The 26,268-nt window shown below is 38.2% G+C and overlaps 1 protein-coding gene across 10 annotated transcripts in view; it reads left to right on the top strand.

The window, feature by feature from the left end:
- Positions 1 to 26,268, top strand: part of PTPRM (protein tyrosine phosphatase, receptor type M) — a 459,625-nt gene that overhangs the window by 429,105 nt on the left and 4,252 nt on the right. For all 10 annotated transcript variants that reach the window (XM_027650889.1, XM_027650890.1, XM_027650892.1 and 7 more), the window contains 9 exons: positions 9,033 to 9,149; positions 13,712 to 13,866; positions 14,198 to 14,333; positions 14,909 to 15,058; positions 15,534 to 15,707; positions 17,933 to 18,064; positions 21,133 to 21,258; positions 23,036 to 23,199; positions 25,220 to 25,355. In XM_027650889.1, coding sequence (XP_027506690.1) covers positions 9,033 to 9,149; positions 13,712 to 13,866; positions 14,198 to 14,333; positions 14,909 to 15,058; positions 15,534 to 15,707; positions 17,933 to 18,064; positions 21,133 to 21,258; positions 23,036 to 23,199; positions 25,220 to 25,355 — 1,290 coding nt within the window. The remainder of the gene's footprint in view (positions 1 to 9,032; positions 9,150 to 13,711; positions 13,867 to 14,197; positions 14,334 to 14,908; positions 15,059 to 15,533; positions 15,708 to 17,932; positions 18,065 to 21,132; positions 21,259 to 23,035; positions 23,200 to 25,219; positions 25,356 to 26,268) is intronic.

Here is a 26,268-nt window from a genome sequence, read left to right on the forward strand (position 1 = left end):
TTACTCCAAGAGACTGTTCTGGAGTACAAGCTCCAAAAGACACAACTGGATCCTTCTGTGGAAAGCAATGGGAATGGATCAAGGAGTTTATGTACTGGCCAAAGTCTAAGGTTGCTTCTTGCTTTGTTTCAGTGTTTGCACACACTGAAGCATTTTTTTCCTCCTTAAAGAGTCATGTGGGGAAGATTTAGAATATATTCAATTGTGCCATCTAGCTGTCAACTCCATCTTTGCTTTTGTTGGGCTGGTACTAATTCTTAGTTGGCAGAATGAAACTTGGCGTGTCACATTATTTGTCATTTGTCAGTAGTCGCTTTCCCACTTGCTTGAGGCAGAAGAAATTAAGTAGTATCTGATTAATAAATGGTGAAGGGCACTGATGAAATTTAGTGGAGGTAGTTGTTAAATAAATGCAGTGCAAGGACTCATGATTGTCTACATGCTCTTTTATATTAAAAGTATTCACAAACAAAATCACTAGAAATAATTATAAAAAATAAAACCTCACCCCAGGAGCATAGTAATTACAGTAATTAGAGTTTCTCAATTATTATCCAGAATTAGAAAGCAGCCAGGGCTAATAGTGTTAATAAGCACACAAAAGACCCATTTTTTGAAAGGAAGCGAGGTTGACCACAACAGAAGGAATGTGACACAAACAGGAGAATGAAGGTCAGCTGTAAACTGGTATATAGCCCCTGTGCCTGCATGCACACCTTAGTGCTACCAAAACAGCCTCTCACTGCCAGCTTATGTCTCAGGAGTGGTGTGCTTTCCTGATAGCCATTTCACACTCCTCCTGGGTGACAATTCCCTCCCAGCAGCCAGAATGGCTTGTCTGCATAAGGCAAAAGAAGGAATACAGTGGTGGTTTAGCTTTTCCTTTGCTTGTTTTACCAGACCTGCGGCTGACATGTGGCACTTATCTGCATTGCTACAAAAATGTGGATAACTCTGACTTTTCATGCATAAAAGAGTATTGGGTTCCACATGACAGTGAGGAGATCCATACAATGGTCTTGTGACAGAGAGGGAGTATCTCCTTGATGATGGCTGGCTAAAAAGCATTCCCTCTTGTAAGATAAATGCTGTCAGAAGAGAGTTATTCATCTCAGGAAAGCGTATCAGTGGGCCCAGCCCTGAGCAGTCTTATGTTCATGTCTTGGGTGCTCAGGATGTCCAGCCTTGGTCAGCATTCAAGAGACATTTCTAAAACAGATAAAAATATGTTTCCTTAACACAAAAATACAAAAATCTTTATGATGAACTAGATCTTCAGATCTACCTGATGATCCATTTCTGTTTTAGGCAGACATTAGATATCCAAGAAAAACTGCTAAATAAAGCCCTGTCCAAAGACTTCTTACTTAAAACAGGTTGCAAGAGCAAACTAAAAACTTCATTGGAAATTCTAACAACGTAAAATCTATGTGAAATTTCCAATGGATTTGGTACTTACACTTAGAATGAAAACAAAATCTTTTAACACAAATCTATTATGAAGCTTGCACTTATGCCTTTTACAAGTTTTGAGAAACTTCCATGCAGAAGAACTTTCTAATAAACAAAGATAAACTTAAATTGTATTTAAGATTCAGATCACCCAATACAGTGATCTTGCAGAGGTGAAACACAGTGGCTCTTCAGCACGTCTCACAAACAGCACATTTGTATTTAGTATAAATGGAGGAACACTCTGTCTAATTGAAACTGCCTCTAAATGTAATAAGCCAAATTACCTACATTGGAATTAATTCCGGATACTGGTGTTAGTGCTCCTTAGGAGATGTGCCAAAGAGTTTTTGTGCATACTGGGGACTAAGATTTCATTTTAACTTTTCTACTGAAAGAAAGAAACCACATTTTGTAATAAGAGAGGAAAAGGTTGCTATATGAATCCCTTGCCTACCTCTAGGTAACTCTACTCTCAGCTTCTTAAATCTATAAATAGTTTCCTTCCCCATCTATAGAAAACTTTTTCTTAAAAATGTTTACCCCCAAAAAAGGGACTTGTTCTTATGGTACATAAGCACATGGGTTTATATTCTGTTGTTATACTTTGAGTTTCACTCTAATTCCAGTATCTCTTATCAGATAAACTACCGTTTATACTTTTACAGAGTATCAATGAGAAAAACAGAAAAAAACCCAAACTTTCAAGTCGGTGAACCCTTCTAGTCATCAAAACAGATTTCAGCTTTCTAGACTTCTAACCAGAAATAACAAGTTTACATTACTGCATTATATATAGTAAGGGAGGAGCCCTTAGGGAAAAGTTGGACATTGTTCTTCAGGAAAGAGAAGGAAGGACTATTTGCAGTTCTATAATAAAGATGTCCCCAGATTAGCAATGTTAGCATCATCAGACAGAGCATCAAGCTACAAGCGTTCAGCACTGTCCCATGTCACTCAAAGCAGACATAGTTCCAGCTCTCAGTGTTTTGATGCATTCTCGTCTCCAGTAAAAGCTATGTTTCAAAGAATGTTAATCAACAGAGATTAATATCTTAATGCTTACTAATCCAATTGAGATAATTCATTTTGAGAAATAAAAGAGGTTTAAGGATACACAAATGCAGTGACCCCCTTGTTGGCCTAGCTGAAGTGCTGCCAAGGTGTAGGATGTAACTTTAAGTGCATTTTGCAGAGGTAGGGCCTCAGGTTCTTTGAGATGTCAGGGCTAGCAAAATGGCTTCCCTCTGTAAGGGAAGAAGTATCCTGGAGGCACTGACACAGTTTTACTTTATAAAGTAAAGTAACATGAAGAGCTTTCTAACCTAACATCAGCTGATCAGGTTTTAGAGCCATAATACAATCCACTAACTAGGTGGTGCTCTGTACTCAGGTAATGGCATGATTTTGTTCTTGGAATGGAAGCATGGCTCAGAGCACAGGCTGTTCTGCTCAGTGCAGGTACATCAGGTCTTTGGAGCACAGGATCTGAGGAATATACTCATGATTTCACAGTTGTATCAGGAATTAAGGTAGGCTGTGAGGAGCTTCAGCTAATCCTGTAACCATCATTCATCTTGGCGTGGGACCACCCTTCTCATGTGTTCTGTGCTCAACCTTTTTTCCTCCAGGGCTGTACTAAGGTGCACAAAATTGCCTAAACATAAGCAATGAAGTGGAAACCATTCATATTTTTCTGTTGGCATTAACAATGGAGACAGGAACACTAGAACAGCTTTACCTTGGTCTACCTTTACCCTAAAGCAACTCTTCTAGAATAATTCTTCGTTATGGCCAAAGACCATGAGTTTGGCTTGTCAGTTTAATTTCATCTAACCCAAGCAACCAGGTAGATGCTAACAGCATACCTGATTCTTAAGAACAAAGGGATCACACTCGTTTTCTCAGGTGAAAAGCATTAATGTATGGCTACTGCTGGACGTGTCCAGAAAGCCAGCTATTCTGGGTTGAAGTTGATATGAGAATACATTCAGCAGGTAACTTAGGGTTGCACTGCTGATGCAACATAGAGCAGCAGAAGGTGGAGAATTATGTCAGCTCTGAGCCGTCCCTGGAAGAAGTCAGACTGAGCTAGTAAAATTCATGGAGACACCTCCTCTCCTTTGGAAGCTATGAACAACATAAAGACTTCTGGCTGACTCTATAGACCCTGATGGCACCAAACAGTATCTCAAAAGTTGTGATTCTCAATACTCTTCCCCACCTTTTAGAAACCTGTAAAATGGGGTATAAAACAATTAACTGACTTGCTCGAAAGCAAACAAAAGAAAACGAAAAAAAGAAAGACTGGGGTTTATCTTCTGTCAAAGGTTGTTTTATGACATATAAAACATTCTTAAATCGTAATACATTTTTTGTTTGAAAAGTATTTAGATAAAAATACTTTCAGTTACTGGATGTCCTTTTATTTCAAGTCAGCCAAATAAAAGTATATGATGTTATCCTAGCTACATCTGTAAAATCTGTTAAAAATTTTCACCAGTGAGCTTGGTTGGCTATTTCATTTTATATCCAAGAGGTTTCAAAATTTATGTCTGCATTATCATCATTACTTAGTTCAGGATTAATTTTAAATTAGAATATATAATACTGCTCTTCACTAATGACAATCCATGCAGGGCATAGTCAGTTAAATCACCTTCTTGGTAAGAGTATTGCAGAATCAAAGGAAATTGGAAACTTTGAATAATCACTGTTATTTAAACTGTTCTGTACAGACTACGAAGTATATTTCACAACCTGCTCACATATTAAGTCTGTAATATTACTCTATTCCAAACCTCTAAGTAAATGAATTACTGTCCTGGCTTTCATACTGCCTTTACCTAGATGTGTCACATTGCCAAATTGCTTTATATACAGCTTCAGAAGTCACAATTTGGGTTTGTTAGCCATCCACTGCCTACACTGTTTGTTGTATTTAGAACTACCAACAACAACTTTCCACCTTCATTTTTAATTCTAAGTTTCTCATATTAAACTGTTTTAGTTTAATGGAACGAGAGGGTGGATGTAGATAATCCTCTTCTCCAAATTTCTGAAATTATTAGTAAAATAAACATGTTTGAAACAATTGGACAGTGTACCTTGGGATGAATAGATTAAACCAGAGTATTTTCATTGTGTCTCTGGCAGTCATCCCTTTATCTCATCTTGTGATGAACATCTGTATTTTTTGGCATGTGGTTAGTATATAAATGTGGGGCGTATCTGAACAAACTCTCAATTATAATTCTGCTCAGACGAGAATTCAAAATTATGTTTTCTGCTTTGAGGACGATATTTACTGTTATGGTAGCAACTGTGTGGAAAAAAAAAAGTAATACATTTAATATTCAGTTCTGGAATTATGTATCAATTATTTAGCTAAACCTTCTGTTAGTGGGCTTTTTTTTGTAAAACATGTACCAAATGTTTATAAAATGGAAAAGAGATTCATCAAGTTACGATAGCTAAAGCTATGCTAAAAAGAAAAAATGAGCATATGTTACCAGCAGTGTTTCTCATATTTAATGAGTAAAACCATATTCTATTTTGTTGCAATTGTCTTTCCTTGTGCAAATAAAGGCCCTGATCCAAAAAGCATTTATAAATGTGATTTTGATTTGCACTATTTAATCTACTTCTGTCTTTAAGACATCTTTGCATTTATTTGAGTGGTCCTGGAGACAATGGGAGATGGATCTTTAAGCATTTACTTAACTTCTGGCTCACTGGGTGTCCATGGAGTTCCCAGGTCCCAAGCTCAGCACGTGCAGAGCATTGCAGAACAAGAGCCAAAAGTAGGAAAAACGCCTGAATTAAAATAAAGTTGGGTTTGGGTGGTTTTTTTCCTTTCCAGTGAGTGAATCATCAGTTGGTCTGTGGCTCTGACTGCAGCCCTGGCACCGTTCCCATGGCTTTTACAGCCCCTATTCCACTTGGGAGAGTTTTCAGGAAATTGTGTTGTCATGGATCCTTCTGCTCAGCTCCAGTCTGCTCTGTGCTCAAAATCCCCTGTGCAGCTGAGTAAGAAATCCCTGGTGGGCCCAAGTTGCATGAGGCACAAAAGGCTGTAACTTCTGTGCAACATCCCCCAGTGCTTCCCTAATTATTCCATTGTATCATCTTAAATAAGGTTCAAAAAAAAGAGTGGAAGCAAATCCAACAGTTGAGGCATAATAAGATGGGGACTGTGCTCTTCTAAATTGGTCTCTCTGAATGTCCCTAGTTTTTAGTCATAATCCAGACTGTCTAAACTTAGCAAGTTAGAAACAGGCATGTTTTCCTTCAAGGTTGAGCAATTTAGTTCAGCCAGGGTTGCTTTTTTTTCCCCATGATTGTTTATTTTCCTAAACTAGAGCTGTTTTGAGGATGGTAGGTGCCCGTCAGAAAAAAACAAAGCTAAAGGTAGCAACAAAGGTAGCAACAAAGAGACGTGCTGATCTGTAGTGCTGTGCCTAGGGTTACCACTGCAGCTGCTCCCTTCCTACGTGTGCTGACTGTCTGTGTAGTTCAGGTTCCACCTATGGAACAGATATGTGAACAGGCAGGAAAAGGGAATCAGCTCCAGAGAAGGGGTTGTCAGTGTGTTGCTCCAGCCCAGAGGCAGTGTAAAATGCCTAATTCTTCATGGAGAGACAAAAATCATCTTAGCCATACATAGGAGAAAAGAGTTCATGGCAATGACTATAGAAGGGTCAGTTTGCTGGCCTGAGGGATTTGAACAGTGTGAATTTTCTGGATTATTTTAGCAAAACAGACAAAACAATGAGCTTTCAGTGTTTTTCACTTAACTTCTACCAGAGGATTTTGGGAAATACATTCAAACAAGATCTGAATAAATATCAAGTAGATGCAACAATAGATAGCAGCAGCAACTACTAAACTGCTTGCAGCAATGTTTAATGCTTCTGAAATGGTTGTTCGTGTCTTACAGCGGATAGATATGCTTTAAAGATAAATACAGGTTTGTCAGACATCCTGTCATTTAGGCATCCTGGGAATGGCCCTCAGCTTGGCCCTTGGCTAGTGGAAACCTTCTCATCCCCACTGACATCCTGTCAGCTTGCTGGCTGTTGAGCACGGTGGGGGGAGCAGTCTTGCTACCCTTGCTGCTGGTACAGGAGTGCTGAGCGCTGTAAGGACTGTCCAGTATCCCAGCTCCAAGCCTCTTGCTGTGGAAGGGAACTTTATAGACTGGTGTTTGCTACTTGTCCAGAAACCACCCTTAATACAAGATGAAATGTGAAGGCTATCAAGAATTTTTCTTAGCTAATAATAATGCAGTTACTGGGTCTGAAGACAAGCATAGAAAAAATAAATAAAAACCTGCTTATAAAGCTACCTGAACTTCAGCTTTGCTCTAGGAGCTTTCCATCAGCTGTGTAAGCAGGAATAAGCTGTTAAGATGCTTGTATAATTTTTTGGCTGAGAGCCAGGGCTTCTGACCAGGCTACTCTTTTTCTCTGAAGAGGATCCTGATGTGGGGCTGTGTTTTTCCAGCCCTTCAACTCAGTTCTATTCAGATTTAAATTTTATCCTGCTAATGAGTCAGAAAAAGGGTCATAACTACTGACCCTGCCTGAACGAACTTTTTTCAACCAGTGTCACTACTATAATGTGGCAAGAACTCTCTTCTATTCATACAGTAAAGAGGGGTTGCACATGATTATAACCTACATCCTTGAAATAAATTCTGAGAAAAGTATTTTATTCTGCCTGACAGGACAAGTATATAATCCTTTATATACTGAACCTGGATGTTGTATAAATAAATCATTTAAATCATGCATTACCATTTTCACCATATACTTACACATGCATCCATCTTTTGCTCAAGACTAGACATGATAGTAATCCAAATATTTTGGCATGAAAATGGATTTGAGAAATACTCTTATCTGTTGTGAAGTTTAATTTTTTCATTTTTTTCTATCAGTTTTCTGTTGAATATTTGAAGTGTTTAGGGTTTCTACACAACCCATTTACGTGCATATTTAAGTAAGCCACATTTACATGTATTAAAAGATCCATTTTAAATTTTCCCTTTGGTAGGAGAAAGACAGAAACCATTCCATGCAGCAGATGTGTAACAGATGCCACTCCTAGCACGTACTGCACTACTGGATGATGCCCAGATGCAGTGGTGATAGCATAGCTACTAACATAATAAAGCAGAGTAAGAGAGAGACATATAAGTAATGTGTCAGCTTCCCTGCCCACCACTTTGTCCACACAAATGGGAAGGAGGAGAAAATTCTTAAGTCTGTCAGCTATCTACATTGTCACATACAGTCCCCACAACGACCCACTTTAAAAAAATAGCAGAACAGTGCATGTTGTATACAGTAAGTACTGTGAAGTCCATCCCATCTAGGCCACACCAGGACCTAGAAAATCTGAAATACAGTTCAAAAAATACACCTGCTTTCCATCTCCCAAGATGAATTTGCCAAGAACACAAAGCCCCAAAAGCCTAATGATAGCAGTATGGGAGAAAGAGGAGTTCATCTCACCTAACCTCAGCCATTAAAAAGCCAAACAGTTAGGTAAAGGCAATCATCTAGCCTTTTTTCATAGTTAACAAAAATAAATGCACCTCTAAAAGGCATTGGGCCTACTCATTTTAGGTTAAGCTAAGAGTGATGAATCCTAATCATAGTGGTTGGGGTCGTTTAATAAATTAATGTTAAAACCTGGACATAAAACTCACCTCCTGACTTCAGTCATTGAGTTTTGCTATTTGATCTCTCATCAGTTCCTTTGGAAAGTTAATATGAGAAAACGAGTACCTTTCTAACAGTAGAGAATTGTAAAATATCCTGAGTTGGAAAGAACACACAAGGATCATGAAATTCCAACTCCTGGCCCTGCACAGGACAGCCCCAAGAGTCACACCATGTGCCTGAGATCAATGTCCAAACGCTTCTTGAACTCTGTCAGGCTTGGTGCTGTGACCACTTCCCTGGGGAGCCTCTTCCAGTGCCCAACCACCCTCTGGGTGAAGAACCTTTTGCTAATATCCAACCTAAACCTCCCCTGACACAACTTCAGACCATTCCCTCACGTCTGGTCACCACAGAGAAGAGATCAGTGCCTGCCCCTCCTCTTCCCCTCATGAGGAAATTGTAAACTGCAATGAGGTGTCCTTCCTGTCTGCAAAACACTTTCATTTTAGAAGGGAATAAGATATTTTTGAGACAAATCACCACCTAGAGGTTGAGGAAAAAAACCTTCTGGTGGTAGTTGTTCCTCTGGGCACACTTCGCTTTGGAAAGCACAGGAAATGAACTGTTACTGTAACTGAGTTGTGCAGGGTATAAATATCCCTTGTGCTTCATACAAATTTGCCTTACTTCTCTAACCACAACACAAAGCTTACCTGCAACTCTGGAAACTGTCTTAAAAAAAAGAAGAGGCAATGTTCCTTAAACATTAATCATTTCCATGTGCAGAAAATGTGACTGTTCTGTGCATGATTGCATTTTAAATCAGAAATCATTGCACAGAATACAGAATGGATTCAGTGTGAACCTTCTAAAATAAATGAACCTTAATTTATTTTGTATTTTTTAAAGGTCAAATGCTGCAAATACTGGCCAGATGACACAGAGATATATAAAGACATTAAAGTTACCCTAATAGAAACAGAGCTCCTGGCTGAATATGTGATTCGAACATTTGCTGTAGAAAAGGTAAGTTTCCAAATTCAGTTTTCTTAAATACAATGATGTCTGCTGAAGTAACTTATATAGAGATTCGACGAGGGAAAGTTAAATCTTTTGACTGCCATGCCGGGTTTGTAGCTATTTTTGGGTAAACGACTACCGCCCTCTTATGGTAAACTGTGTTTTTCTTTAAATGCAGCAACTTCTATGTGCTTTTCATCACTTTTGGCCCCTGCCTGAGTTAGAAAAAGTGTTCCAAGTTAATTCCTTGCCTAGGAGAAATCAAAGCCTCCCTCCCAACAATCAGTTGAAAAACACATTCTTGCTGCTTTCCCATCTTATGTTCCCTGCAATCAGTTTCTGTCTGTACCAGAGGCTGCATGCAACATTATTCAGAAGTGGTGGAGAATACTGTTATCTGTTGGGCCAGTGGGTGTTCCTGCTCTGCAGAGATATATTTGTAACAAACTACTTTTCTTCTGAAGGCAATTTACCTTTTCATGTGGACTCTGTCTTTATATGGAGAATTCCAATCAGTGTGTTGCATTATTGTTTATTAGAATAATACCATGAATTTGTTTGATGCTTACTAGAACTTGTAGCTCTCCCAAACTTACAATATATGGAAAACATACAATTAACAAAGAAGGTACTTACTGAAGTGAACAGGGTCAGTCAATGGTGTCATGCATTTTGTGTCAATTCAGCAGTTTCATTCAGACTTCAGTAAAGAACAGAAATGTTTTAATTGTACACATCAGGACTCATCTGAGTTGCAGAACACCAAGGAAACAGCCTCTCTGGAAGACTAGATATTCCTAATATCACAACAATGTTATGTTCCCTCAGTATCACCATGAGTAGATTTTCCACTAATTAGCTTAGAAAGCTCCTTTTGATTTAGTTGCAGTTCTTGTGAAATGCTGGTTCTCTGTAATGATGAAATAGTATTCAATTACGGTTTTGAAGAACAGAATCTTTAGCATCAAAGAATTCTGCACCCAGGTAGATGAAACTGCCAAAAAGATGACCCAACAGGGTCTCTGTACATACATTCAGAGTAACAAAGGAATTAGTTTTTTTCCTGTTTTATTCTTCAATCTAATACTTAAATATGCATCAAAACAGCAACCTGAGGCTAATGATAATAGAATTATGTGGTTTGAATGAACTGAAATATTGTATCATGTTTACCACTATGCATATTGTACATTGAATTCATTCAAACCTGTTGTTTCCTTCCATTTAGGTATTTTTAATAAACAGATGAGAAACAGTGGCTACACTTTGAAGTAGCTGAAGCACTGGTTGATTTCTATTCTGCAAATTTTAAGCTTATGCTTTGATGTTAGCTTTTCACTTCTTAGCTGGGACTGAAAAAAAAGACCTAGAGGATTTTACAGTTGAACATAACCAAACTGTCTTGAATAAGTGCATTAGAACAGATAGAGATAAAAGGCACTAAACATTTTATTTCTTTTAAAAAATCTCCATTTGAAAAGATTTTATTTAGACACTGCTTCTTAATAGTTGGTAGTTTTTCAGTAAGCCTCCAAAAGCAGTGTCAGTGTAGTTTGAGTAAAGTACATTTGTTTTTACCCTATTTTCCATATTTTTTAACTCTTCCAGTGGTACTGGAAGGTCAAATCCATACATCTCTTCCACCAGAATTCTCAAGGTTATATTTTTGATGTACTGGGACTGATGCTTTTCAAGTTCTCAAAGTCAAGCTGCATGATGAGACAGAAAGCACCCTAAGCAAACAATGCAGATAATACCAAGTGAAAGATGGTGTTGGAACACTTATCACTGGAGCCTCAATTCCAAAAGACTTGAAGCTTTGGCTAACAGGAACTTTTGTAATTCAACAACAAAAAAATGCAAAGTTTTGTGCCTTAGATGGCCTAAACCCATGTCAGTAGAGGCTGACATCCGGCGACATCATCTGAAATCCAGAATAATTATGGATTTAGCACATAAGAACTGCAAAGAAGAGGGTTAAGGGAACTAGCCTTATTTGGTGTGGGAGAGATGAGGAGGAAGAGTAAGGAAGATCTAATTTCAGCCTGCAACGACCTCAAATATGTTTAGAAAAGTAGAGGTACCAAATTCTCCACTTTTGTCTCGGTGGTAGTAGGTGACAAAGAAAGAGTCAATGTCCGAGAAGTTGCAGTATGGAAAGCTTGCGCTGGATACACTCCTTCAGGAGGAGGGCAGTGCAGTGCTGGAGTAGGTTACCCAAAAAATTTGTGGAATCTCCGTTCTTGGAGGTCATCAGGGCTCAGCTAGGCAGATCTAGTGTTGCCCATAGACCCACTCTGAGTCGGAAGTTGGACTGCAGACCTCCAGAGGTCCCTTCTGACCATCTTTTTTGTTTCTTGATGAACATCTCACATGCTCCTGAAGTACAGTTTAGAAGTTGATTTGTTTGAAGATAAATTGATCACTTATTTTAATTTTTTTAAATGGATATTGAGTAGTAGGGGGAAAATGCTAAGAAAATTAAACGCAAAAGTGCAGCCTGATTCTGAAGACCACTTCCTAGATACATTTTGCATTGTGTGAATGAGCAGTTCCTTTGGAGCAGTTCCTTAGCAGCACAATAGTTAACTCAGATGAATTAGTCATATAGTAACACAGAGCAGCAGCATAAGCATCTGTAGCATTTTTTAACATCCTAGGGTTTGTCAGCAATGTACACCATTCGTTTCAGTGGAAAGAAAAAGTAAAAAATACAGTCTTTCCAAGCTGAGCATATGCTTTATGATTCATACAGTTGTGGTGCTATTTTGGGTTTAGAAACCAGCAGGAAACTACAGGCATGAAAATCATTCTTTTGGAGGTATAATAAGAAAACTCCTTATAAAAGTACCCTATATACAAAACCTTCTCTAAGTAGCTGTTATCAACAATAGACAAAAAGGCAGTCAGCATGACAGACAGCCTTTTCAAAACTAATGCACAAGATACACAGGACATAACCTAATCTGTGCAACAGCTGGGCACATTGTTTTGGAGGGTCAGTTTGCTTTTTGTAAATTGTTTGAAAATTTGGGCTGCATACAGCATGAAGTATTTGCATGAGGCACTCACTTCAGTCCTCAGCTTATATAGTCATGGCATTGCTATTTTGTATGGGGTCTTTGTTTCTTAGGGGATGGTGAACAATTGTTATAAGCAATATAAAAGTGTTTGAGACATGGATACCCTACCTACACACAGCTATTTAAGTTGAAGGCCTTGTTTACAGTAGCAAAGAGATGTGTTAACTAACACACTCTGAAATCCCCAGAGTACAGAGACGAAATTGCATTTGTATGTGTTTGCTAGACTGTCTTAAAATGCAAATTGTTTTGTCTATTCCTGGGTTTCAATATGCTTTAAAATTGATTTTTAGGAGATAAGGTCATTTCTGTTGCAAGGCTGTGATCTCCTCAGTCTACACCACTGTTGCATGTGCACTCAGTCCTCTCCCTTGCCTGCCTTTTTGTGTCACAGTTTCCAAGGGAGATGAGATATTCCTCTGAGCAAATGCCCTGTTTCCACATACCCCCAGCCTGAGCTGTCAGAGCATCAAAGACTCCAAGATACACCAAACTATCCCCAGTCACGTAGCTCTGGCATGGCCAAAATTTCTCAACCATCAAAAATCCCAGACTATGCATACTAGTAATAAATTAGGAAGCTTATGTTACTTATTATGCAAGGAGAGTAAGACCTTTTATAGGCAAACCAGCTCAAGACAGGAAATATGTCTTTAGGAAGAAAAACTGTAAACTGTAAACTATTAATATTGTAGACATTTAGTCCAGCCTAAACATGATATGCCATAATTTTGCTGTTTGCTGATGCGGTATGTATGATGGCCTCCAGACTGCGGATTTCTCCCAAGAATAAAATATTGGCAGCTACATTTTTAGAGGGGGAAGGGAAAATACAAGCACTAAGAAAATAAAACTTAGCATACACACTTCTAATATCCAGACTGCTCCCAAAAGTCACATGGGAAATTACTTACACAATCAGCTTCTCATTCATACCTGTCTCACTGTATCCATATCCTCATGGACTGTGGCAAATCATCTGAAGGTTTAGCATGTGCAGGGCTACAAATGCAGCCCCTATGATTGGAGGTGCAAAAAGGTTTCTTACTATTCAGCTGTTTCTTTCAGACCAATGAAGGAGACAAATGATAAGGAAAATCATGCTGAAGCTGTAGTTCCCTGAAGTCAGCAGCAAAACTCCTGTGGAGAGCAGTGGGGAAAAAAAGTCATCTGTACTCTATGTTCAACCTTGCTGCTGACCTATTCTGTGATCATGGCATGCATTTTAGGGCCACAGTTTGCAAAGCAACCTAGTGCTTAAATATAGAGATGAGCATCTATCTTGTTGCTAAAGGTTTCTAGCCAATCTAGTGCTTACTTAATTTTGTTGTAAGGCTTTAAAACCAGTTGATATCTAACCTTTGAACTTGCTCTCCTGCTATGAGAAAGCTCTCCAACAGTCTGTACAGATTGTGTTGGTAGGGGGTGGATGCTTTTCAGCAAGGCTCAGGCTTTTGAAGTTTTCGACCCTTGCCTTTTCAACAGAGAGGTGCCCATGAGATTCGAGAAATACGGCAGTTTCACTTCACTGGCTGGCCAGACCACGGTGTACCCTACCATGCAACAGGCCTGCTGGGATTTGTACGGCAGGTCAAATCCAAGAGCCCACCAAATGCTGGCCCTCTGGTTGTTCACTGCAGGTAGGTAACATAGAAATCTCTCTGTTGTGTTTTGTGCTAAACCCAGGACCTACTTTTGCTTCTCCTGTACTGTGTCATCCCAACGCAGGTTGCTAAAGCCACTGGAGCTCTACCCACAATAAGTATAAACAAGAATACGTATATATGAAATATGCAATATATAAACAAGAGTAAAAAATCAAGTCTGAAGTCCTGCAAATGCCTAGCTCAATTTCAGTAATCATCTAATGATTACTGAATGAGTAATGATCCAACCTGTGAGATGAACCATTACACCTCACATTTCCAGTACACACTGCCAAACATTAACAGTGCTTTTCTTTTACTTCAGTGCTGGTGCTGGCAGAACTGGCTGCTTCATTGTTATTGACATCATGCTAGATATGGCAGAAAGAGAAGGTGTTGTAGACATATACAATTGCGTGAGAGAGCTTCGATCCCGGAGAGTTAACATGGTGCAGACCGAGGTATTGTTAAATCTACTGGAATACTGCTTTGCAAAAAAAATATTCTTCTAGCCCGTAAAGATAGAGCGTTGTAGTTGGCACCCTCCAGAAAGTAGTTTATTTAATCAGATGCAGAAAATAATCCCCGCACAAACTTGAAGAATTCCTACCCAAACAAGTGCACAGTTACACTCCATTGAAGGTTCACTGTGGGTTTTTTTACAAAAAGGAAAACAGCGTTTCCTCTCTGGGAAAGATTCATTCTGGAGTACATCTAGTTGAGGCTCAGTTATGTGATAGCACCTACAGATCTGCGTAGAGGAATGAGAATACTAGAAACATGCTGAATTTTATTATGGAGTGTTACTGCACTTCTCTAACTACTTGTAGTTAGTTTAAGTTAGTCTTTCTATACTAATTTCTAAATGAGTGGGATAACGTTTCATTAGCTGTGGTTATTCCTTCTGGTCTTGCTTCAGTGCTGTTAAACTCAAGAGAGAAGTAGAAACCATATTAGTTGTTATTTTTTATTTACAAAAATACTAATAGCCTAAGCTCTCTCTGTCAGTAACTACATATATTAATTACTTTACCAGGAACAGTATGTATTCATCCACGATGCTATCCTGGAGGCCTGCCTTTGCGGGGACACATCTATTCCAGCTTCTCAAGTTAGGTCTGCTTACTATGAAATGAATAAACTGGATCCTCAAACTAACTCCAGCCAAATCAAAGAGGAATTCAGGGTAAGTAGTGGCTAACATTGCCTAGAAACCATACAGTTTATCTATACTAAAGACTTCTGCTTAAGTGCTTATTCATAACCATGTGAATTGTGGACCAGGCCTGGGAAGGAAAGATTGCAAAAAGGGAAAAATAACATGTCTCTCATTACTCTTGACTGATGCTGAATCATGAAAGAATGCAATGGGGTAGCAGTAAAATATTGTTTTTACTCAAGGGAAATATGTCAATTCTTTCTACTGTCCTTTCTCTAGAAGGCAAGTTACTCTGCAGCTCTCTTTGAGGTTATTTTTCAGATCTCTTTGCTTCCAGGATTTTTTTTTTCTTCCAAACCCTGCTGACTGAGATGTGTTTTCATTTCTCTGCATATTGATTCCCACTGAAATTGAATGCTGAGCTGATCTATTCTTAAATATTTTGCGTTGCTTTCACTGCTGTGTTAATTTTTTCTGTTGTATTGTTTACTCTTTTTGAAAGACTTTAAATATGGTGACTCCGACACTGCGTGTAGAAGACTGCAGCATAGCGCTTTTACCACGAAATCATGAAAAGAATCGTTGTATGGATGTTCTGCCTCCAGACAGATGCCTGCCTTTCCTCATAACGATAGATGGGGAGAGCAGTAACTACATCAATGCTGCACTGATGGATGTAAGTCTCTACTATATCATTAATAATAAAAAGGGAATAAGCAGCCCTACAAACTGAGTAATGCCAGAAAATGGAGTCAGCATAAGAAGACTGAAATCCTTCTAGCTTGTTTTGTTTTCCAAAAGCATGGCACAAAATCTTTAAACCTCCAAGTACATTTAGGATCACACATATGTTATGTCACAGCCAAGGTTCCAAAGCCATGCGCAGAGAGCAATTCAGGGAGTTTTGATAAATTAAATCTGTCTGGATTTCTCCCTAGTGCTTGAATTTTTAACCATCTGGCCTAGGAAAACAAGAGTTACCTATTAAGAGATTAAGGCAGTTAAATAGAATAATAAGGTTTGCAGCAATATTTCAGTTCCCTTTGTTTATAATTTAAACAGTAATTAACAAAAAAGTAATTGTCTGTCAGCACAAGATAGTACACAAGCCATTACTTCAGTCTTTCCATTTATTTCTGTTTGAATGAATGGTTCCTCTTCATGTGTGCGTGGATTTTTTTTTCCAAGTGCATCTATGGTAATTCTAATCTGCTAATAGAGTAACAGTAAAAAGACACTTAAACTGCCTTTACAGTCTGTACATATTTGTAGTCTATTTTTGATGATTTAGAGCTGTAGTCATTACATTTGTCAAACACATAAACAACAAGAAAACAGAGGTTAGCAAAGAACTAACACATTGTAAATGGCCTTTTTAAAAAGTGAAGCTAGAGTAATAACAGTTTATAGCAGTTTTTGAATTTCTTTCCTTCCAAGTTCTCAAAGCCTTTTCCTAAAATAAACCTAAGTTCAAAACACTCTTGTGAAAAGGTAGGAGTAGTATCTTTATGTTTGTCTATGCAGAGAAACTGAGAATAAAAGTTTAAGTGACTTCTCTGGATTCTCAGAGTAGGTCAATGACATTTCATATTAGAACAGAGCTTTCTTAATCGGCAATTTGCAACCATGCCCTTACATTGTCTTCTTTCCTGGAGAGTTCAGCACCATTTGTTCTGTGAATTAAGTAATGGTCAGAAAGAGCCGTCCCTTAATATTTGCTTTGAAGATTCTTCCCTTTTTCACTGCTGAAACAACATCTGTGAAAGAGAGATCATAGAATCATAAAATATCCTAAGTTGGAAGGGACCCATAAGGATCATAGGATCACAGAATTTTTAGGGTTGGAAGAGACCTTTGGAGATCATCTAGTCCAACCCCCCTGCCAAGGCAAGGTCACCTAGAGCAGGTTACACAGGAACACCTCCAGGTGGGTTTTGAATGTCTACAGAGAGAGAGAGACTCCACGAGTTCCCTGGGCAGCCTGTTCCAGTGCTCTGCCACCCTCAGTGTAATGAAGTTCTTCCTCATGTTCAGGTTGGAACTTCTTGTGTTTTTGTTTATGGCCATTGTTCCTTGTTGTGTTGCTGAGCACCACTGAAAAGAGCCTGGCACCATCTTCTTGGCACCCAGCAGGTCAAAGTCCAAATCCTGGCCCTGCACAGGACAACCCCAAGAATAACAACACGTGTCTGCAAATAGCTGATCAGATTGTATCTCTGTTGTGGTACAAATGCTTCGGTTCAAGGCCTGTAGAGACTTCCCCCCCCCTCCTTAATGAAGGCAGTGGCACCCCATCCCAGCAATGGCTCCAGTATGGCCACACTAGCCTTCTCCTCAGGAGGATGTAAGTGAAAATGCTAGTTTGAGATCCACAGTGGAAAAGTTCCAACAAACAGCTCAGTCAATGACATATTCTGGTACTAAAAGAAACAAAGAGCACTAAAATTTATCCCCTGGGTATCCTCCATGCTGTCAGATAGACCAGAATTTCAATAATATTTCTGAAAAATAACTAGATATTTCCTTTCACAGGCATCATTCAAATTGAGAGCTAAATGCAAACATCGAAGATTAATCTGTCCATTAGCAGCTCAAAACAAACCCGTTGCTCAAAATTTTGTATGAGTTGAATTGGAAGCAACTCTATGATTTTACTCTATGCCTGTGGCATGAAATACATTTTAGAAATATAACATCTGCAGAAGTTATATTCTGCCCAAATGCAATTTATTAACTTTGAAGCATATAAGATCTCAAGAAAGAGCTGAAAACAATATATTAATTATATAGAAAATAGCAATAATGCTTTCAGTCCCAAAGTTTTGGGGCTATGACTGACATTCTGCTAAATGAATTTTTACCTCTTACCATTCTTCTCATTGTCTCATTACTTCTTTGCAGAGCTACAAGCAACCATCAGCTTTTATAGTTACACAGCATCCTTTACCAAATACCGTCAAAGATTTCTGGAGACTGGTCCTAGATTATCACTGCACTTCAATAGTTATGCTGAATGATGTAGATCCTGCACAAGTAAGTCCAGAAAACTGCTTCATTCAAAAGAGTAGAGCTAGTGCTTCAGCATTTCAGAAGAGCTTTAGGATGTAATTAGTTTTATAAAACAACATTAAATACTTACATGCTAAAAAATTGATCTGTAGCTTGCGGATACACTTAGGGAAAGAGGAATAAATCAGACCATCAGCAGCTTCTCCACCAAAATCTTAATGCACACACACATAAGTGCATACACCTGTAATTTATTCTAAGAGAACGTGGTTTGGGAAGAGCTGCTAAAACCCAAAAATGATGGCTGTGAAATTCTGACTCAAGTCTGAAACGTACTAACGGTAACCAAAAGTCACAAACAGAAGCCAACAGCTATTCATTAGCCTGCCCGATACAGGTCAATGACCTTGGTCTGCTTACCAGGGAAATAGATGTTCCCAGTGTGAAAATCTGTGTTGTGTTTTGCACAAAATGATGTCGTCATTAGCAAGGAGATAGGATCTAAACAAGATTGGAGACTAAGCTTCCTTCCTAAGAGAAAACAGGGCAATGGAATGTGTGGGGGAATGTAATTACCTTACAAAAGGGTTGTACAATGCTGTAGATGTTGTTCAGAAAATTGGAAAACCGAACCTACTGGTTTGGCAATTTAATCACTAGGATTAATCACTAAGCATCCTAGAGCCTGGGTCACAACTGTGCAGTTCCAAGTTCTTACACAGATATAATTTCCTTAGTTCCAAAAAATTGCACTAACCCTCTGCTAGAATAATGTGGTGGTAATCTGGATTCCTAATATGTAGATATTTGTTAATTATTGGTTAAGAGCAATTATAGATTTTTTTATAGAAGACTGCATGTCATTTTTATTTGTGATATGATCAAAAATCTTTTTAGCTTTGTTCAGTATTGCACACACTTAGAAAAAAATTTTAACATGTAGAATTTGTTTTTAAAAGATACTAATCTTCCGTTTGGTCTTTCAAAGGAACTTGTAGGAATTCCACACGCTATTTTAAAGACCGAATTTCTGATTTCAAGCCCTTCGCTGTCTACAGGGAGAAAAAATAGAAATGAAAGACAAAACTTTTATTCATGAATCTAAGATTATTTTCTGAGTGAATAAGGAAAGACTCAAGGGAGTCAGGCTGTTAGGGACTGCTGAACAGAGTTTTTTTAATTTGTCAGATGTGTTTTGAATTTACAATAGGGCATGGCTATTTCAAGCATTTATTACCCTCACAGGATTTAAAAGCTATTGGGATATGCAGTTAATGCACCTGCCTCTGCAGTATGTTAAACCTTTTACCTCTAATGTGAGTAACAATCTTTTCATTAGGAATAAATCTCAAAACCCTCAGAGCAAACAGAAGTGGAGAGAGGGCACAGCTTATTAAAAACACGCATTACATTCAGATTTATTAATAATTACTGTTATCATTATTATTTATGTATATATGAAGTGTTTAAAGTTCTGTTTCGATGTTACCATTTATGTGGATTGTTATGCTCTATTGGGAAATGAAATTCAACCCTCCACAGTGACTCTGGCTTAAAGAGAGTTGCTAGTATCACTTGCATGCAAAATGTGCAGACCTAAATGCTTTTGGTTTCTTTAGAAATTGAAAATCTTGGCTTCCTAAAACAGCTCCAGCAAACATCTTCACTTTTTATCATTTAAGTATTTGTCAAATATCTGCAAAGCAGTATTCCTGTGTATTTGGAACATGTGTCCTAAAATGTGCACATGTTAAATGATCTGAGCACTGGAATTTGCACCTCTTGTATGCATTTTATTTTGTTATCCTGTACACTAGCATGTTTCATTAAAAAAATTTGTGAAAGATTTAGACAGTATTTGGAAAGCAGTTTGCTCAGCAGACCAAATCATAGAGGGAGGTTAAAATAAATGAAAATATATTTTTCTACTTGAAATTCCTGGGTTTAACTTGTTAAAGTGATCTCCTGCAAATCAGACCCTGTTTTCATTTTAATTGATGTAGTAAATGATTATGTTTTCCTAAAATGTAGCCATCTCTAAACAGCTTTGTTGAGGACTAAGTGTTATAAGAAATGCAAAACAACATCTGGAGTAAATGTGATTTGTCAGCTCTGCTCTGGATCACCAACAGCAATGCAGCAGAATGAAGACCACAGCTGTTTTACTGAATGAAAATAAAAAGTTCCAAATCTGACATCAATGCTTCTGCAAGCAAACAAAATTTCATGAGTTCATATTTAATTTTGGTGAATGCTTACAAAAGCTATGTGCTTGAACTGCTCTAAATATCCCTGGCAAAAAAAAAAATCATTAGGATTTTCATGAAGAAAAAATGGACAGGCAGAGTCTAGCTTCAAAAACCTCCTCGCGAAGTGTTGATTTAATCTTTAAAGTATTAACATAGATGATAATTGGTTCCTGGATTAAGCCATCATATATTATTAGACACTAAAACTGTGCAAGATAATGGTAATATTACTTTGTGATCTTTAGGTACCTAGAACTAGTGTCTTCTGAACACTGAAGAAAGCATGATTATATTTTCAGGTGTCATTCATAGAAGAAATTAGGCAGTTGTTGAAAATTTAAAGGAATGCTGATATCATTGGTCACGGGTGAAACAGATGTGAACATTAAGTCCTCAGTTTTGAGAATTGATGAACCCTTCATAGGGTTCATCAATCACACATTCTAATGTAGCTTGAATTAATAGTAACCTTTCAGGGCAGTTGGAGATACCAGGCCTTTGGTCTTTAGGCTCCACACTGTCTCTGAGATATGGTAATACTTGTCAGTATCTCCTGTCTTGTCAAAATGCATTGCAGAATTAACATTGAGTGTCAGAAGTGTTTTACTCCAAATACCAGAGAACAGCAAGTGCAGCAGCAAGAAATAGTATGTTCAGTTACATGAAAAGGCATTGTAAAAGCAGAGTGCTCAAAACTAGTGGAAGATATTGTATTTTATAAAGATATTGTACTAGAATTTCAGTAATACATGTATCATAAATTAAAATACAAAAAAGTATGTTGAGGCAGCATGAAATTCAAAATTATTAACTGCATTCTTTTTTTTTCATGGTCTTCTACAGCTATGCCCTCAGTACTGGCCAGAAAATGGAGTACACCGGCACGGTCCTATTCAGGTGGAGTTTGTATCAGCTGATTTAGAAGAAGACATAATCAGCCGGATATTTCGAATTTATAATGCAGCCAGAGTAAGGATGTTATTTGCAAAACAATTCTGTATCAGTAGATGAATTGACTTCACTCAAATCAAAAAAATTAAACTCACATAGAACAATTTTCATTTTTCAGCTTACTTATTTGAAAGCAATGGTGCAATACTGAGTCACACCATAATGAATGAGAAAAAAATCCTTCTATGTATAAGCAAGAAATATTTTAATGCATATCATAAGTGTGTTAAATGCAAATGAAATAAATGCAGTATTCAGACTGTATGGTAGCCAGGAAATGCTGAAACTAGTGCTGTTTTCAGCGGTTCAGCCATCTTGCATATTTGTATCTTGTGTCATGTGAAGAAAGCTGTGCACCAATACCAGGCATGTTTTTCAGTAGCAGTCCCAAACTTAGTGAACATCCTGTCCCACTAAACACACTTCATAAAATATGTAAGAGCTTCAGAGGGGCAAGTGGGTTCTCATATCGAGCTTTTATGCTTCCATAAAGGTGATAGAAGACTAAACAAGGCATGTCTTTCAAGCTGAGAGGAAAAAAGATTCCACCACAGACCAGGCATCTCTTCCCATCCAGGAAGCCTTTGCACTGGGCTGGTATTGATCACAAAAGAGCCATAGCTGGGAATAAGTAGCACTCCCTCCTAAAAAAAATCAAGAACTGCCCTGAGATCTGATACGTCTCAGTACAGTGAGACTCCAAAACCACACCAAAAAATATGCTAATATCCAAACAGGGAAACAGATTGTAAACTTCAAGATACTTCTTTAATACTATCAAGGCCTGGTATTCTCAGTAAGTGTGGCAATATGAAAACACAACCTCCAGCATCGTTAATGTGAGCTTCAGCAGGCGCTGGGTCTGGCTGCTGTGCTTTGGGAAGAGGGGCCATCAGCTGAAAGCAGCTGGACAAGAAATCAGTAAATTCCAAATTTTGACATAAAGCAGACAAAACTGGTTGGAGAACATACCTAATGCTGCATCCAGTTTGGTTTATTCCTGTATTTTGTTAATCTTACATGCTCTCTATTAACTCTTACTCTAGAGAATAAAATGTAATGTCAACATTTCTGTGTGTCGTTCATTTTAAGAGTGGCACTAAAATGCCCTCGCTTTGCACAGAAGTGGCAAATTGTAGACTACAAAACCAGTTTTCATGTGCATGTTTATTATGTCCTTTTCAAAGGACTAGTTTTCTGCCACTAACACTTGTTCTGTGCTCCTTTTTTATTTTAAATCACCATAAAGCAACTGTTCAGTAACGTTTCACCAAAGGGGTTCTGACTGCTGCAATAGAACACAATAAAACAAAATATAGTTAGATAAATTTTATAAGCCAGAAACATCTGAGGGTTCTGTTTGGTTTTTTTAATGTTTCCTGCTTCAAAATATCTTGAAAGTTTTTGACCTTTCTTACAAAAAAGACAGAAACACATAAACGTTCTTAAAATTACTGAAGCGTGTATGTGAAAAGGGTATATAACTGAAGTTGTGTTGCAGCTCCATCTTTGCTACCAAGTTCCTGCTATAATATTAATTAATTATTTGCTTGATCATGCAGCTGTACTATTGCTCTATTCCAGACTATTTGTATAGCACTCTATTTAAAAATTCTTGTTCTAATAACTTAGTTGGAAATTAAAAGTCATAAGTCCTCAAGAGCAGTTGAAATTACATTAGTAGTTTGTTAGCAATCATCTGCTTGAACAACTTTCCTTGCTGATTCAAATATCTAAATTATTTACCCCCCAAAAAATGCTGCTATTTTTCCTGCTTTTTTCTGAATCTCTACAGCCCCAAGATGGCTATCGGATGGTGCAGCAGTTCCAATTCCTGGGATGGCCCATGTACAGAGACACTCCGGTTTCTAAGCGCTCCTTCTTGAAGCTCATCCGTCAAGTGGATAAGTGGCAGGAAGAATACAATGGGGGAGAGGGACGCACAGTTGTACATTGCTTGTAAGTAATGGAAAAGGAAGAGAGAAAGTAGGGGAATACTGTTACAGAATTTATGCCAGATTTTAAAAGATTTGTGAAGAGATGAAGAGGCATCTATCTATTCTGGAACTGCATAATACAATATTGCGTAATTCCCTCTCTGTCCTTTGTTAGACCCCTGTGAGAAGATGATGGGTACAAGTTAACTCTATTTTATATAAAAATGTCCAGGGACTTTTGCAAATGGAAAAGTTGCATATTTATTCACAGTGAATCAGAATTGTACCTTCAGAACAATGTACCTTTTATTTCTAGAGATAAGAACTGTAGAAATAGGTAGCATTGAAGGGTGATTTCTCTTCCACTCATAAAGCACAGAAGCAAAAGTGGTGTGATAGACCAGTTACAAAGATGCTGTAATTACCTTACCTTTCTAATAATGTTATGTATTTTTGTCCTCCTGTGATATTGTGATCCACTGATGCAGATTCTCATCCACTCTGCCACCATTCTCCTTTTGATATGATTTAATACCTGTACGTGCTGTTTGCTCTCAGCAGTAGCCGATCTTTTGAGACCAAGTCTTCAGTGCTTGAAGTTATATTCATCTTTCTCCAAACATCTGTTTAAAGGTGCTGCCATGATGGAGAAGAGTCATGGTAATAGGAAAACCATGTTCAAAAGTTGGGACCCCATGTTAGAATGATGGAGGAAAATCTAAGAATATAATAATAATTCCCAGTATCACTGACCTTGAACAAGTCATTGCTCTTCAGTTTCTCCATCTGTAGAATGGGGATAATAATACTTTCATCAAAGAAGCATTGTGCAATGTGATTAATTAATGTTTTGAGATCTTTAGCTGAAAAGATCCTTTTGAAGTGCAAATTACTGTTATCTCTGAGGTGGCTGATGATATTAAATAGTTGTACAACATCACACATGCGTCACTTCCAGGCAGTAAAGAAAGAAAAAGCTCTAATATAATCCTTTTAAATTACTTTATTTTAATTAAAATTCTCAAAGAGTCCCACAATATCAGGCAATGTTTTGGCAGCAGAGAGCATTCTTTTCATACTGCCTGGATGTGACAGATGTGCAATGTTGTATCTTCTTTTGAAAATCAACCATTTGCGAAGCTGGTTTGAAAGAGCTGCTACCTAACTAGTCTGTGCTCTGGTAATTATTAAGGTTTATTATTTTCAGTGAAGCGCAGCCTAAAAATTCTGATTAGAATTGCAGTAGAAATAATGGGGTTTCCAGAAAGAAAGAGATTCTCTTGAAGATTAAAAATAACCACGGATAAAGTGTTATTAAATGCTGTATTTGATCATGCGTATGAGCATTTGTGCCTGGCTCCTTTGTTAGCAAGTCACTTCGGGTTCTCATCCTCTGATACTGTGGGTGGAGGGGAACTAGATACACTTTTTAAAAGCAGTCCTTTTGAAAAAAGTTATCCCCTCTGCCTGCTGCCAGTGGGTGAGAGCATCAGCCAGGGGAACATGGCAGCAGCAGCCAGTGCCATACCAAGTGTGCAGCCACCAGACAGACTCCCACAGATTAAATTTCTGGTGCTTTTGCTGTTCCTCTGAAATGCCCTTGCATCCAGAAGCAAAGCACTAGGATCCGGAATAAAAGAACTCAGAGATTCACTTTCTCTATAATATTTCCAGACCTGATGCTCATTGCAACTATGTATGTTTACAGTGCAAAGCAGTGTTGAACTGCATCTAAAAGGACTTTGTCTCTATTTTAGCATCACTGTCTCAAGTGTTCACTGAAGAGTGGTGTAAAACTCAGCCATTCAATTCCCTTCAGGCTGTCAGCCTGCTGAATTCTGAATCATAGCTTTGAGATCTTTCATCACATTAATTTCAATTAAAATGTGTGTTTTGCCTAGAGTTCAGTAGCCTTTGAGGCCAGGAATGCTCTGTGGCTTCTCCCTGCTGGAACTCATGCGTTCTGTAGCCATCCCTGTTGCTGTACAAACTTGTAACATAGACTCAATTGTAACTGAGCCATTTTGTCACTTTTATTGTAGGAATGGAGGTGGCCGCAGTGGGACATTTTGTGCAATCAGTATTGTTTGTGAAATGCTTCGACATCAGAGGGCTGTTGACGTATTCCATGCTGTGAAAACACTGAGGAATAATAAGCCTAACATGGTGGACCTTCTGGTATGAGCTTTTTAACTGCACCACTAAATAGAAAATGTTCCTTTTTCTCAGAAGACTCAGTAAGATTTCCAGGTTTTGCAATGGGAGTTGTTCACAAAGCAAGCAAGTCATTTTCAAAGGGGATAATGAAGTCACTTCACTTGTAAGAGTATTTTTACACTGCTTTTTTCCCAAGGAGACTTTGTCTCCATTCATTTGAATTTTTTAAGAGTTTTAAACTTTCAGATGAACATCCTTATTAATTTTCTTTTCTAGCAGGCTGAGCCAAGTGGAGAGCAGCCCTTGCATGGTAGAAATAATAGTTATGTAAAATGAAATGCCAGATTTTCAAATTATATATTTTATAAATAGCTTAATCGCCTAATATTTATCAAAGCCATGAATTTCAGTTTGACATCCAGAATATTGCATTTAATTATGGTTGCTCTATCTCATAGAAAGATTAAAGAAGTTCAGAAACAGGGGGCCATGTGCAATTATTTTTCTAGAGAGTGTTTTATGAGCTTCTTTTTTAAAAGGAGAATTGCTGAAGTGCCAGCTGCTATGCCAGAAGAGCTGCAGAACAGCTTAAACCAGCAGGTTCTTACACTCCAGCGTGTAGTTTTGTACTTGGGGATGGGTGTAGTGTAATAACCTGTTCTGAAACCTGGGCTATAAAAGACACTGTTTTACAACATCCTGCTGCAGAGGTGGCTGCTTAAGAGGCAGCTGTATTTGATTTAATGTCATAGTCAGGAGGAAGCAGCATGTGGGTGCTTTCAGGGATGCTAACCCAATCCGATCCAATTTTGCAAGTGCTGGTTAAACAAGTTTGGGTCATTTTAGCAACTTTTCTACAGCATGCCCAGGGTGAGGCAGGAGGCATCTCACTAAGATGACCCAAGCTCTTGTAATTTTAGGGGAGATCCCCCTC

The sequence above is a fragment of the Corapipo altera genome, unplaced genomic scaffold, assembly GCF_003945725.1.
Source record: "Corapipo altera isolate COAL_440 unplaced genomic scaffold, ASM394572v1 24, whole genome shotgun sequence".
NCBI lineage: Eukaryota > Metazoa > Chordata > Aves > Passeriformes > Pipridae > Corapipo > Corapipo altera.